Here is a 14,899-nt window from a genome sequence, read left to right as displayed (position 1 = left end):
TGGATATTTGCTAGAGCTCCATGCATGCGCTTTTCCTACGTACCTGCGATTTAACAATCCTATCATTAACTAAGCCAGAACTTATTTTAACACATCCGCTTTGTGCCATTGGACTCAAACTTGAAACCCTGTCAATGCAGATGTACGTTTTATAAAGTCTTCATCCAAAATTGGTAAGTTGTGCATAAGCCTTGCATCCATGACAGAACCTATTAGATCCTCAGAAACCCTATTTTTTTCCTCTCGCCCATTTTCCATAGATTCATTTATCTGTTGTTCATCACACTTGCCATTTCTTCAACCAAGATTACAGAGCACTATTTTTTAAATACAAGGAGTAATCCTCTATGGAATAATTCCTGAAAATATCCCTAACTATACTCTTCCAATTTTTATGTCAATATGATAGAAATGCAAATGTTCTCTCAACTCATACATTTCTATTTCACTTGCAAGGTTTTCTGTTTTAACATTCTGTCTTGTTTCCTATTCTTACACTTCCCTAAGTAAATAACGATACGAATGTATAAGGATTTTCTACAGCTTATGACTTCTCATCTACTTTTAATATTTTCCTAAATTGTTGATTTCCAGTCTTGGGCTTTTTTCAAGATCTCTATGCTGCCTACACAACGGTACCTGAATTGACAATGATGAAAAACCACTCTCCTATTACATGGTATGGTGCATATGTCTGAAAGTACAGAGAAAGCAAAATACTATAGCCATTCAATTCCTCTATCTTCAGCTAAAAATAATCCAAAATATTTTATTTAATACATAGGGTCAATTTGGTTCAGTTCATTTTCACATGCTGTTAATAAGAAATGAAGATATAAAACAATTTTGAGGACATTTTATTCATTCTTTTCTTTCTGTTCAACCTATGAGTTTTGAATTCCATCTTCATTGGGAGAGAATAATAAGGATCATTCTTAAAACGTTCATTAAATTTAAGGTGTTTTATGACCTTATTATCTAATGTTGTCATAAATCTTGTTATCTGGATGCTACCAGGTCCGGCAGCCTACCATACTCTCTTCGTAATGTAACAATAAAAGTAACTGTTGCACCTAATTTTATATTCCATAATAAAAATATGACGCTTAAGAACCAGTTACAGTCTAAGCTCTTCATAGAAAAGGAAATGCTGAGAATCTTATCATGTTTTATTCTATGAGTGGTGAGAATCCGTGCAGTTGATCATAATATTTTGGGTGACTGGTAATTCAACTTTGAATCAAATACTCCTTTCATTTATTGCTATCATTTTTAGTAGCAATAAAATTCACTCAACAGTTTTTCACACTTTCCACAATTATAATAAAGTTTAAATTGGATGTTGTGTAAACGTCGACATATATTTTGTTGTATTGTGACATGCCAAAGCTCTACTTTGGTTACATGGAAAAATAACTTATAGAAAACTCCCAAACATTTTTTCATGCCCCCTTTTTTATACAAATCTGTAATATCAAAGATAATACAAATTTACACTGCATCCTTGATTAAGTAACATATAACAAGTATCTGTCTAAATTTGAGATCAGTTTTCAAGTGAGGTCTTAACAATGATTTTCAAACATCAAACTACTACCCATCATCCTAGAACCTCAGCCAGAAACTTGCATATTCATTAGCAAGAAACAGTTTTTAAAAGTTTTATATAATCAATCATCCGGATTCCCTGTAAGTGTTTATCTCCATATAGCCATATAGCATCGGAACTTAAAATAGAGAAGCATTTTTCTCTCATTCGGTAAGACTTAAAAAAAAAATGGATACATGAACTAATATTAAGTTGATGTAGTTCAGGGCCTTTCTCACATTAAACATCCACAAATGTTGAGAATTTGTATTGGATGGTAGTGAAAAAAATGCTAGAGGAATATCTCGGTTACATGTACCGGAGAGCCGACTGTCAGCATCACTCCATATCTGCATTCACTGACAGCTTGTGGGTAGCTTGAAATAACCGAGGGGTATTTGCTCCAAGGAAATCAGAAGATGCTCTGTATGTGTCTATATATTCCCCCCCGATAACACCACTCTACTCAAGTGACCACCAGTGTGCCCAAACACATATTAGCATTCTTAACAACTTTTTAATAATAAAAGGCCCCTAATTATATGACTGAGTGGCTGGACCAAACATGCATGCTAATCTTTTAAAGCGAGGTCCCAATTCATTAAGGTAATCATAATATTCCTCCTGATCAGAGGCTGCCGATGCTAAGGAGCTCAGGGATGCAGCTAATGACCCCGTTCCCTCAAAAGCGTAGGTCTGGAGGGAGTCAAAAGGAGGGGCACAAGGATCAGTATTCGCTTCTTCGAGCTTTTCTAGAATGAATTTCCTGAAAATGGCACTGTCGGGGCCCACCTGCAAAGATTGCCTGTACAGGCGCCTGATCTCGGCCGTAGCGGTCCTCTGCACCTCGCGCTCCCGCATGAGGGCGCTGCTTCTCAGCTCTACGACATCAAAGGCCTCGGTGTCCTCTTCTCCTCCCCCTTCGTCGTCGTATCTGAATATGTTCTCTCCGAAGTCTTCACTTTTCGCAGGAAACAGAGTCTGCTTTCTTCGCTGTTTTAGACCTAGGATCAAAAAGATAAACCCTAACAAAGAAAGAAAGCATACCAGAATATCCATTAACCCAGGATATAATAATTTATAATCATTCACAATGATTTATAAATATTTTTAATGATTATTAATATAATACAATATATAATACAATATATAATCGTATAGTATAATTAATGTAACAATATAATATGTTAGTATAATACGTTAATATGAGCTTATACTTATAAGTTTGTGTTTACAGATATTACATAGCATTTAATATCTTATTTATAATAAACTTTACAATCCTTGCTTTTGTTATAAGCTTCAGACATGAGCTTAGATTTTATGATTATAAGACAACAAAACATACAGTCGACCCTTGAACAATGCAGGGGTTGGGGACTTCCTCTCCTGGGCAGTGGAATAACCCCATATAACTTTTGACTCCCTCCAAACTTGAATACAGTATTAGCTGTTGAAAATTTACAACAGAGGCAGGCCAGAGGACACAAGGCAGCCTAACAATCTTTCTGGAGTAGAAAACCATAAAAATATAGCAAACTGTGTTTTGAGGATAATTTAAAATTTTATTTTTTTAGATATTGAAAACTAAAAGAAAAGAAGCGAAAGGGAACATTTTCCTACCTATATGCATTGGTCAATTTTAGTAACCAACGATCCACGTTAAGAGAAGGTAAGCACAACGGAGCAGTTTGAAATTCCCCACTGAGGAAAATTCTGCGGCATAATTATCTTCTAAGTTAATATTTCCTGACTAGAAAGTATATGCCACCATAGTTGGTTTACTACCTGTGCTCTGTGACACCACATTCATTTCAGAAATCCCGAACCATCATTAAAAAAAAAAAAATCATAACACTGGGATGCCCACAATCAATGTTTGTGACCTAAGATAATTTTAACATCATGGAGAAATAGAACAATTTCAGAATGCTTATTATTATTATTATTATTTTAGTAAATAAAAAGTGTTTGTATGTGTGTGTGTGTGTGTGTGTGTGTGTGTGTGTCAAGGCTAGCCAACCCTTTCACAGCCTTGGATGTATTCAGAATTTCATCTATAGGAATTGAAAGAAAAATGAAGTGATGTTATCCATATTATCATAAAGAGAAATACATTGGGCAATATTTTATATAAACCTTACATTTAAAAAAATTGAAGTCGTGTTCTTGAAATAAGGCCATTAGGTTTGAATCCAGGTACTATAAAATGCAGCTCAGATATATGGTTGTTATAGAAAGGGAGCTAATAAATAATTTTTCAATCTGTGAATTGGAGCGAGTATTCACAAAACTTTCAAAGGAAACTACTGACTACTGGTTGACCCATATTTCCAACCCTCTAAATATCACTCATGCCCTTGACTGTGAGGCTGCCCTTGGTTTCCTTATAGGGTTTTGAGACTTGGTGTAGGTCTGTACCTGTGTGTATATCAGTACTTGCCATATTTCACTTGATTCTGATACCTAGTTCTGTAACTCTCATTTCAGTTTTATGATCAAAGACCGTTAAAAAATTATTGTCAAGACTGAGGCGAGGTAGGAAATAATGGTAATTTGTATGGGAAAGAGAAAGGCATGATTTTTGAAGCTTTGAGAAAAACGAGAGTGAAAGCCAAGCAAGTCCTGAAACAGATGTCAGTTTGAGCCGTGAGTTTGGGACGCAGACCCAGTGGCTGATGGGATTGCCCTCAACACGCAGTCAAGTTGTGTTGACTTTTGACATGAAGTTACATGGGAAGCAAGAGAGGGTTTAGATTATACACGGGTATGTTAAAGAAAGAGAAAAGGTTTTGCCAAATGAATTCTTTTTAGTCTTGAAAGCCTGACAAAAAACATTTTGGGGTTCATTTGCCTCACCTGTAAAATGAGTATAACTTATCTGCTTGTGAAAACAACAAACAAACAAAAAAAGGGAACTATTTGATTGGAATTTCTTTCGCGTTTAGCACGTGTTTAGTAAAACCCTGTTTTTGCCTTCGTCCACACTAACATTTACTTTCTTTCTTAATGGCCACAGGACCCTAGTGAGTTGCAGTATAGGGTCGAAGGGAGTTGTGTGCAGTTACGAAATTTCAGCACCTCGTGTACCAGCTACATGACCCTTTGCAAAGTACTTAGTGCTTTAAGTTGCACGTTCCTCATCCATAAAACGCAGGTGATAATAGTTCTACTCCATAAGGTTATTATGAGGATCAAATTGCATATTGTGTGTAAAGCACTCAAGACAATATCCTGGAGTGTAATAAGCACTCAGCAGAAGGTCACCATTATTATGACCGATTGTTATATAACTGTATATGCTGAAATGCATTGTGACAAAAACATCCCTAAACAGAAGCGGACACCCATGCTGACACACTCATAGAATTCAAGGATCATTGGTTTTCATCTTGAAATCCACAGTCACTCTTTTTTTTTTTATTTACTCCACTGGTTTAAGAATTGCAACACATCCAGAAGAGCAATTAAACGCACATACGTGCACACGCACACACACGCACACACACAAACCCATACTGTGCCGTGATAATGGAATTAACTATTTTTTATATTTCTTAGTTTCAATAAATGAAGATAGGTTCTGTTCAGCACTACTTACCAAATATTAGCATAATGCTTATCAAAATAGCAAGTACGACTTCTGTTCTGAATCCCATAGAAAGCATACGGTCTTTATTCCTGCAGGTCTGTGTACTGCCATAATCATCACAGTCACAGACGTGTATGGTAAGGGTGTTTGTACTTGTAAGTGATGGGCTCCCGTTGTCAGCAATTAGGACAGATATGTAGAAGACGGGCTCTTCTTGAAGGCTAAAACCAGTTCTATTAGTCAAAATTACAGCTGTGTTATCTAAAACAGAAATCCATGTGCATCATTTTTCAATAATACAAAAGAAACTCACACCAGTCACATGTACTAGAAGTCATGGTATAGATGTATCATATGAGGTTAAAAAAACAAAAAACAAAGAGGAAATTTCTGATAAAAAGACAAAAGATCCACTCAAAAAGTCATTATCGATTTGACTTGGCCCTAACACTAATTACATAATTAGGTGAATTACACCAATCAATTCCAAAACGTCCTTGATAAAGGTAGAAAACATAAATGTGGAACACAGAAAACAAAGCAGCTTTTCAATGAGATGTCAATATTTTCTAGAGGGGGACCAGCATTAAATTTACGTTGACAGTCAGTTTCATTTGGGTTATTTACTCATGACACAGTTCTTTTTCTAGTAGAAACTCATTATTTTCACAACTACTACAAATACACAAGATTTTCAGAGTCATTTACAAGTAGCACAGCAAGTGATCTCAAATCATATATTTACTAATGAGACAAAACGATTAGTTTTACTTGTTAGGAGAAATTCTGTTGGGATGTTTCATTTCACTTTGACATTATTAACCCATTTTCTATATAAAATCCAGATAATAGTTAAACCTTAGTAGCACTGATCACTCATCTAGATAGAACATTTTTGAAAGCTTAACAAAGATGAACAATATATACTCCAACACTTTTGAAGTTGTTTTTCCCTGAATCCCAAAATATTCTAAGTAATCTTTTTTGGTGCAGTCTTGTGCCTGGGTACTATATTTCTCCCCCCGCCCCAACCCTTTTTTTTTTTTTTTTTGGCCTGTCATCAGGCCAAATGTTTTCTGTATCAATGAAACCTCAGAAGACACAGTCAGTAAAATGCAAACAAACGGAAGTCTTTCAAAATGTGTGCCTGCTAACGACTTTTCCCAAATCATCTTTTAAAAGCAAATTCTCCATCATGTACTTGGAACCTGTAAAACTCTTGTGATATTATTTTATTTACTCGGCAGATTGGAAAGGTAAGAAAGTTTACATTTTTCCATATATATTTTATTAGATTACTTGTAATCACAAACATTGAATCAAACTATTTTCTTTACATTTTAATATACTTCTTTTTCTTCAGCAACTTATTTTATATTAATGTAAGTAAATCTAAGCTGAAACTTAATTTCTTATATTATTATATGCATTTTTTATCCTAAGAGTATTTGAGTTTCCTTCACTGGAGAATTTGACCAGGAGGAGAGGAGGAGAACATGTCTGCATTTATTCTCCTGTAAAAGATCTCCCCCAGGGGTGCCTGGTGGGGGGCTCAGTCTGTTGAGCACCTGGGTCTTGATTTTGGCTCAGGTCATGATCTCACGGGATCCTGGGATCAAGCCCCACGTTGGGCTCTGCACTGACAGCACGGAGCCTGCTTGGGATTCTCTCTCTCTGCCCCTCCCCAGCTCATGTTCATTCTTTCTTTCTCTCTCAAAATAAATGAGTAAACATTTTTAAAAATTAAATAAACATCTCCCCTAGCTCGAAGCTTAAACTCAGTTGTGAGAAAGGACAGCTACAGGTATTTGACTATGGAAGCTTGTGTAATAAATCCCGTGGTGTTTCCTATCTTTAAGATATAAAGTAAAATTAAGATAGAAATCCATAGGATGACAAGAAAAACTTTTACTGAAGGGAAGGAAAAAAGAACAGAGCTGCTTTATACAAAGTCATTCCACTTCTGTATCTGTATGGAGCGATAAAATATTCTGTCTCTCCAAACCAAATCCTTGGGAACATTGTGTCCTGAGATTGATGTAATCGTTCCATTTTGAAAGGAAGGGAATAATCTTAAACCAATTTTATATATTTATAGCTTCTAATTAATGACTCCAAATATCTGTGGATCAATCGAGCTAACATGACTATAAGTACATATCACTTTCTTCCCCAGACATAAATTTAAAATTTGAGTTATACAAGGACATGAAAGGAACCATTCTGTCAGAAATGCAATTATATTTGCAGGGTCTTTCAGAGTTTGCAAGGTCTTATAGACACTGATGATTTGAAAAAGGATTTTTCATTTAAAGGAATCCAGTGAGAAATGGGGTTAGTATTCAGAACTTGACTTTGAGTTTTGTTTACCATTTTCATTGCCACTCCCTACTCTCTCAACGTTATCATATCCCAAGAACCATATAAAAAGCAGCAGAATTATAAATTCCCTTAAAACCAAACACATTTCTCAAAGAAAGGCTAAGAGGCCATTATGACGAATGCCATTACCTTGATTATCTATGATTATAAAACTTGAGTTCTTTGTGTCTTCCACAGACAGATTAAAGTAAAAATGGTGATCTTCTATGGATTCATCTCTATCCACTGCACTGATGGTCTGAATTACCTAGAAAAGACAGAAATAGGTTGCTAGCTTTTGATTCCAGAAACTAACTACTGTTAGAAAGATTATCATCATCATTAGCTTTCATCAAAACCGTTTTACCAATTTTTTATGGATATTGCAGAAGATAACTCAAATTTGGGAGAATATTACAATATTTTCTCAGATTATAAATAAGTTCACTTGTACCTTTTAAAAGAGTGACTTGATATTGCATAATAAATTAGTCTTGATGGATAAGATGATTTCCACCAGTTAAGTTTGTTAGAAGTTCTCAAAGTATTACTGCTTAGAAATCAAGATTCCCTCCCATGTTCTCTGTCTGATTTCCCCCTTTCTTCCTTTTTTTTTCTTCTCCCTTCCTTTTCTGAATAGTGGCCATTATGATTTGTTGCAGTTATATATTCCCTGCTTATTTGAGAGCATAGCTGCGGTAAACTTATTGTCTTACTAAAGTATTAGCTAAACTAATGAGTTTTTAAATTGATTTGAGGAAATAATGCAGTTAGAGCTTAGGGGCAATGTACATGATTTCCTTTGACCCATAAAGATTATGGCAAAAGTGTTCCACATCAAGTAAATTCCTATTTCAGATCATAAAAAAAAAAGTAAAATAGTGCAGTTTTGAACACATCAGTTCACAGTTAATTCTTTTTTTCCAGACATGAATGTGTCAGTCAAGTAGTTCATTATTGTCAAAAAAGAGATATGCTGTCAAGATCACATAGTGAGATTGTGATTCATTCTGGAAATTAAAGTAAATTGATTATAGAAGTTATTGTTTTGAATTTTCTAGAATTAAAGTGCTTTTAACCATGTGTCAGACAGAAATATCTTTAGCTGCAAGATGACAGGCCCAAAATTTATAATGTTATACTTCAAAGAATAGATACAGATCCACCTGCTTAAAGAGCTAACATAATTTGTACATTATTTCTCTATTTCTTGACTCATCTTTTTCTGTATAACACATTCCTAATTAAATCATAATCATACACTGTTAATGCAACAAAACATAGTTCCATTCAATCCATGCCTATAATAATAAATGTGGGTTGTATTAGGGTAGTGCTTTTTTTTGGATTATCATCATAGCTAGGGTAAAGGGAGGGGGAACTTGAAGCACGGATATGTTGAACCCTGGCTTTGCCACTGACTAGTTTTTTATATTTAAAAAATGGAGATACTAACTTAACTTTTAGGATGCGTTTTTAGAATTATATGTCATGGGGCACCTGGGTGGCTCAGTCAGTTGAGCATCTGACTTCGGGTGAGGTCATGATCTCACTGTTTCGTGGGTTTGAGCCCCATGTTGGGCTCTGTGCTGACAGCTCAGAGACTGGAGCCTGCTTCCGATTCTGTGTCTCCCTCTCTTTCTGCCCCTCCCCCATTCGCACCCTGTCTCCCTCTCTCTCTCTCTCAAAAATTAACAAACACTAAAAAAATGTAGAATTATATGTCATAGCTTGTCAAAGTGCTTTTCACACAATCAGTATGTGTTTATATGCGTTTTCTTCATGAAAACATAGTCTTACTGGGATTTGCACAGAAAAAGAGGTATCCTGTGGAATACTGTGTGTAATCTCATTATATGCATATTTGTTTAATTAAGATTGATAGCAAACTGCAAAAATTCATGTTTATCTTGTTGCCATATGCAGACTTGATTTTTAGACAAGGAATAATGTATCTCACTACCTGACTCTCTGTATTAAATACATGCATCGGACTAAATGTTGAATATGTTTCCCTTTTGTGAATGAAGGCTGAAGCACACTGGTGAGATTTTCACTTTATATATATTCTTAAATAATTTTAATTAATGAAACTACTCTCTACATATGTATAGGCAAACCGAATATGCATAGGTTTCAGCACCCTGGCCCCCCCCTTTTTTTTAATGTTTATTCTTGAGAGCGAGACAGAGTGTGAGTTGGGGGAGGGGGCAGAGAGAGAGGGAGACACAGAATCAGAAGCAGGGTCCAGGCTCTGAGCTGTCAGCAGACAGCCTGGCACTGGGCTCGAACTCACAAACCGTGAGACCATGACCTGAGCTGAAGTCGGATGGACGCTTAACTGGCTGAGTCACCCAGGCGCCCCAACCCTGGTCCCTTTTTAATGTATGTGCCTCCACTTAAACTGGCTTTATAAATTGAAGTTACATATGAACCACTTTACAAAAATAGGAAGCCACTGACAGAATCAGTCACATAGTAGGTATCATTAATTCTTTTGAACTAACCCTGAACATGTACATTATTCTTGAGAACACACATTTCTCAAACAGGGCCAACATTTTTGAACACAAAAATCTTGACTAAGGATCTCAATTTTCCTTTTCATACGACAATGGGAGGGTTGTGGTTTTCATTTTCAAATAAAATTCTAAGAAAAAATCTTTTGCATTGATGAGATTTCTAAATGATCTCCTCCTAACTACTTACCTGGAGCCTATCAATGGTCATATACATTGATGAGAGGGGCCGAGACAAATCAAAAAGCAAAGATTAGACAAAGAAGAATGGCCATGTGATGACAAATTCTGAGAACTCAGATTTTTAAAGTCCTCTTTGTTTTGGGTAGAGTTTTTTCAAATTTTTTTTCTGACCCAATCCGTGTGATTCTCCATTTATAACACTTTAAAATCCATAATGGAAACAGTGTGGCAGCCTAGAAAATCTAAAAATAACCACGTCTCAATGGGAACTCACCTAAGGGCCTGAGATTATTTTATATATCACCGTAGGCCATCTTCACAATTATCCTATGCGATAAATCCTATTATTGTCTCCGTTTGATATTTATTTACATTTCGCTTCAGGTCACCTAAGGATCTCAGGTAAATAAAACGGTTGGGTCAGAATCTGAATGCAAGCTGACACTACCACTAGTGTGAAATGAGTAGCGAACGTGGGCCTCAGAGCACATTTTCTTCAGATTTATTGAGAAAAATAAGATTGGAAAATATTTAAACTGTGCATCAGGATGATTTGATATACATATACGCTGTGAAAAGATTCTCTCCATGAAATTAATTACCACATCCGTCACCTTACATCTTTATCATTTTTCAAAGTTCTACTTTTTTAGCAAATGTATAGAGTTTTATCAGCATAGGCACCATGTTACACATTCGATCCTTGGACTTTATTCATCTTATCACTGAAAGTTTATCCTTTACCAATCTCTCCCTATATCTCACACCCCCAAGCCCCTGGCCACCATTTTCTATTCCCCCACAGAACACATTGTTCAAGCCCTGGACCTGTTCTTGTTCCTGAAGTTTGCATACAAAAAAAAAACCCAAAACGCTGTAAAGGATGTGGCATACAAGAAGCAAACAAAACGAAGTCTCATACAAGACAGAGACATGCACAGAAATAAGTAATATAATTCCTATAGAAAAGAGAGACACTAAAAATAACGGTTGAGGAAAAAAAGAAGAAAATAATCTGAGTATTAACGTAGGAGAAAGAAAATGATTTTCCAAGGTGGAAGTGAACGAATACTTGAGTAAAAAACATGAATTAATGGGGCAAGTGTGATCCACACAAAGAAATACCGTGCGAAAACCATGAATGCAGACAGAGAACATATTATTAGGTAGAAATGAAAGAAATTTGCATTTACAGGTCAAAGGTAGTTAAATATTGGCATAAGTTTCCATGTAATCATTTTATAGAACTACAAATGGTATTTGACTTTAAAGATAATCATGGGAAAAAAATAATCATTTTGCACCTGTCAATTACCATGCATAATGACTTCTTTAAAAAAAAAAAAAAGAGGCACACATGGGCCAACTTACTAAAATGCCATTCCTAGATTAATTATTCTGATTTAAAAAATCAGTACAACATTCAGTTTTGACACAGAATATAGGTATGGCCTTTATTAAACATGCAATTTTTTGATAGCTAGGCAAAGAAATAAGTATTATACATGGATTTGGAGCAAACAGTTAATACATTTGAGTCTGTTTCGTTACCTGAACAGTAGATCTCAGTGAAATCTACTTCCAGGATTAGCTGAGGAATTTTCAAATAAGATTATAAACGATGAATTAAAAAAATAAATGATGAATCAAAATACAGGTATTGAGTATTGATATAAATTCTGAATTCCTTGGAATGTGTTTAATAAGCAATTTCTATTAATGCACATTAAACAAAAAGTGAGAGCTGCACTAAATGAATACATGGAAGGATTTTTAAAATTTCAACTAAATTGCTGCTTATTTAGTTATCCTAGGTAGTTGTACCTTGCATCAAGCTATAAATGCAAATTCCTTCTCCCACTGTCTGGAAATATAGTCAACAAATTTGCGTAAGACTGTCACTTTTTATACCACTCCACTGAGAACATGATTACAAATTAGACTTGTTTTGAGAAAATAAAGGATTCGAAATTGTTGTTGAATATCTGTTCAAAAGGCCAAAGTATTAATTAATACAGTAATAGAATTAGAGCTAACAAGAAAATCTAGTCGATGGTCTGTTTTCTTTCTTTGTTTAGCATGTTATTAGGAGAAAATGTTGAGAAGCTCCTAGTATTCTAATGTTTTGGTACTGGACAGAGACAGAGATACTCTACGTTTCTAAAAAGGACTTTTAACAAAATTATACGCATTTAAATGTCATAGATATATAATGTTTTGATGTTTACTTATAGATATCTACTTATATTCATTTAAAAATTGTACTTTCTTAAATTTGTATATCAGTATATCTATATCTATATCTATATCTATATCTATATATTCCTTTTGTTAAATGAATTTTAAAAACATACTTTCTAAAAATTCATATAACATAATATATAAATGAAAAAAATTAATGTATAAAAATATTTGACTAATATCCCAAAGGTATCTGTTTAGCAAATATTTCATTGGCATTTGGAACACACCAAGCCATCTCAGGCCCTGGGGGTGCAACAGTGGCCAGGACCAAGTGTCTCTGTCACCACAGTTTACATTCTAATGGAGAAGAGGGATGTAATACCTGAAGAATAAAAGTGCAGAATAAAACACCCAAAGCGCATAATACTTAAACATTTGGGGGTCAGAGGACCTGGCATCTAACCTAAAAATAAAAGATTACACTTCAGAGGTGAGCAGTGGTGATGCCATGAATGTTCTAGAAGGGCATATCACCAAGTTTGTACTTTATACCGAGGTCCACTCACAAGTTATAAATTGGAAAAAAAAAGATTTTATTTTTATTTATTTTTATTTTTTTAAACATTTTTTTAATGTTTATTTATTTTTGACAGAGAGAGAGACAGAGCATGAGCATGGGGAGGGGTAGAGAGAGAGGGAGACACAGAATCCGAAGCAAGCTCCAGGCTCTGAGCTGTCAGCACAGAGCCCGACGCGGGGCTCGAAATCACAGACCGTGAGATCATGACCTGAGCTGAAGTCAGATGCTCAACTGACTGAGCCACCCAGGCGCCCCAAAAAGATTTTATTTTTTATCTGAGATCCCATGATCCAAATGTTTGGGAAATTTCTGCCTTTTAGAATGTTCATTCTGAAGACACCTTTAGTGTGGATCTGGAAATAGGGAACCTCGTTAACAAGCTGTTGCCATGATCCAGGGGAGCATTTGGTTTGTATTCAAAACCTCCTGATGTGATACATAAAGACAATAACATCCACAGTTACGGAACGTGTTATTTTAAATGAGAAATTATATGGAGATTGCTGAAGTGTTTGCCTAAACTGAAGATGGTAACAGCATGCTCTCAGGTGAAGGTTTCCCAGACTCCAACTTTCCCATAGGGAATGTTGACATCATCAACGTAACATTTCACCCTTTCCAAGAGGGCGTACGATGTATTCTTCTATTTTCCCACCACTAAAAACTGCCATGGAAATTGTCTCCATGCTCTCAGACTTAACTGATAACAGCAACAACTGTGGTGTATCCCTGCATGTGAGCTGTGAGACTGGAAGAGAAATTTGATTTTATAGGATGGTCCTTCAGCAGAACCATCCATGATTCACTCCAGAAGGTATGTTAGGTCTCTGGTAGGGTGAGTGAGGCTAAAGTACGGAGGTACTCAGGGGATGGAATCAACAGAATTAATGACAGATTAAATATGAAGAAGAAACGACCAGACTGAATTAAGGATGATGTCCACACGTCCATCTTTCCTGCACAATTTGATGAGTTATGGTAATTTGGCAAGGGATATTGAAAAAAACAGGGCAGGCTTAGAAGAAAATGTGGTGTAACCTTAGGACATACAAGCGGAACTCTCTAGTTAACTGGGCATACAGCTTGAAATATAGGAGAAAGAACAGGCGTAAAGATCTAGAAGTTATCATGAAAGAGTGATCTTAAAAAAAAATTAAAAGGACGGGACACAAGAAAGAAAGGAAGGTGAGAAGAAAACCAGATTATAATGTAGGATCATGGAAATTTAGGCAGCCGAAAGTTTTTACATGGAGACAACATGTCTTTACATTAGATAGGATATTGATATCAAAGAATCTAACATCACTGATAATTATACTTTACTTCTCAAAAAGATATTTCGTATCAGTCAAGATAATGGGAATCATTAATTTGAAAAATTAGAACTATTTCCACCAAACAGGAAAGGCAAATTGCCCTAATGTCAGCTCATTTATTATATTCATATTCTGCAAACTACTGAGTATCCTCTCCCGCCTCTGCTCCCCACCCTGGGCATTTACACACCACGAACAAAAACAGAACCATGTGGATCATCAAGGAAATGCCTGATTTTCTCCAGAATCGAGGGCACCTATTCTGGCATTTTGATTTTCTACAATATATGGATGACCTATCCAAAGCACAGAGACACTTTTTAATTTGTCATCTTGTCCAGAAATTGAGCCTGTGGGAAATAAGACCAAGAATGATCTTCACAGTATGAGAAAACACGTAAAATATTTCCTTAATGATTTTTAATTCATTACCTGTGAAAATGATAGCATTCGGTAGATATCACAGAAATACGCAGTGAGTTATTTCTGTTTGTTTTTTAATTTTGAAACTTTAATTTGCTAGGAACATTGTTAAGATCTATGCTCTTAAAAATTTTTAAGTACACAACACCACAT

General features: G+C 35.5%; 1 protein-coding gene across 1 annotated transcript in view; it reads right to left on the bottom strand.

Moving 5' to 3' along the window:
* Positions 1-2,122: 2,122 nt before the first annotated feature.
* CDH19 (cadherin 19) overlaps positions 2,123-14,899 on the bottom strand; it is a 73,233-nt gene continuing 60,456 nt past the window's right edge. Inside the window, exons 9-11 of the mRNA XM_047086471.1 lie at positions 7,692-7,809; positions 5,190-5,441; positions 2,123-2,613 (exon numbers count right to left, since the gene is read on the bottom strand). Coding sequence (XP_046942427.1) covers positions 2,123-2,613; positions 5,190-5,441; positions 7,692-7,809 — 861 coding nt within the window. The remainder of the gene's footprint in view (positions 2,614-5,189; positions 5,442-7,691; positions 7,810-14,899) is intronic.

This window comes from Lynx rufus, unplaced genomic scaffold (genome assembly GCF_022079265.1).
Source record: "Lynx rufus isolate CCGP_SWC_20201006 ecotype Redwood Valley unplaced genomic scaffold, mLynRuf1.p SCAF_20, whole genome shotgun sequence".
Taxonomy (NCBI): Eukaryota; Metazoa; Chordata; class Mammalia; order Carnivora; family Felidae; genus Lynx; species Lynx rufus.
Note: the sequence above shows the minus strand (reverse complement) of the source record. Positions and strands in the feature narration are given on the sequence as shown.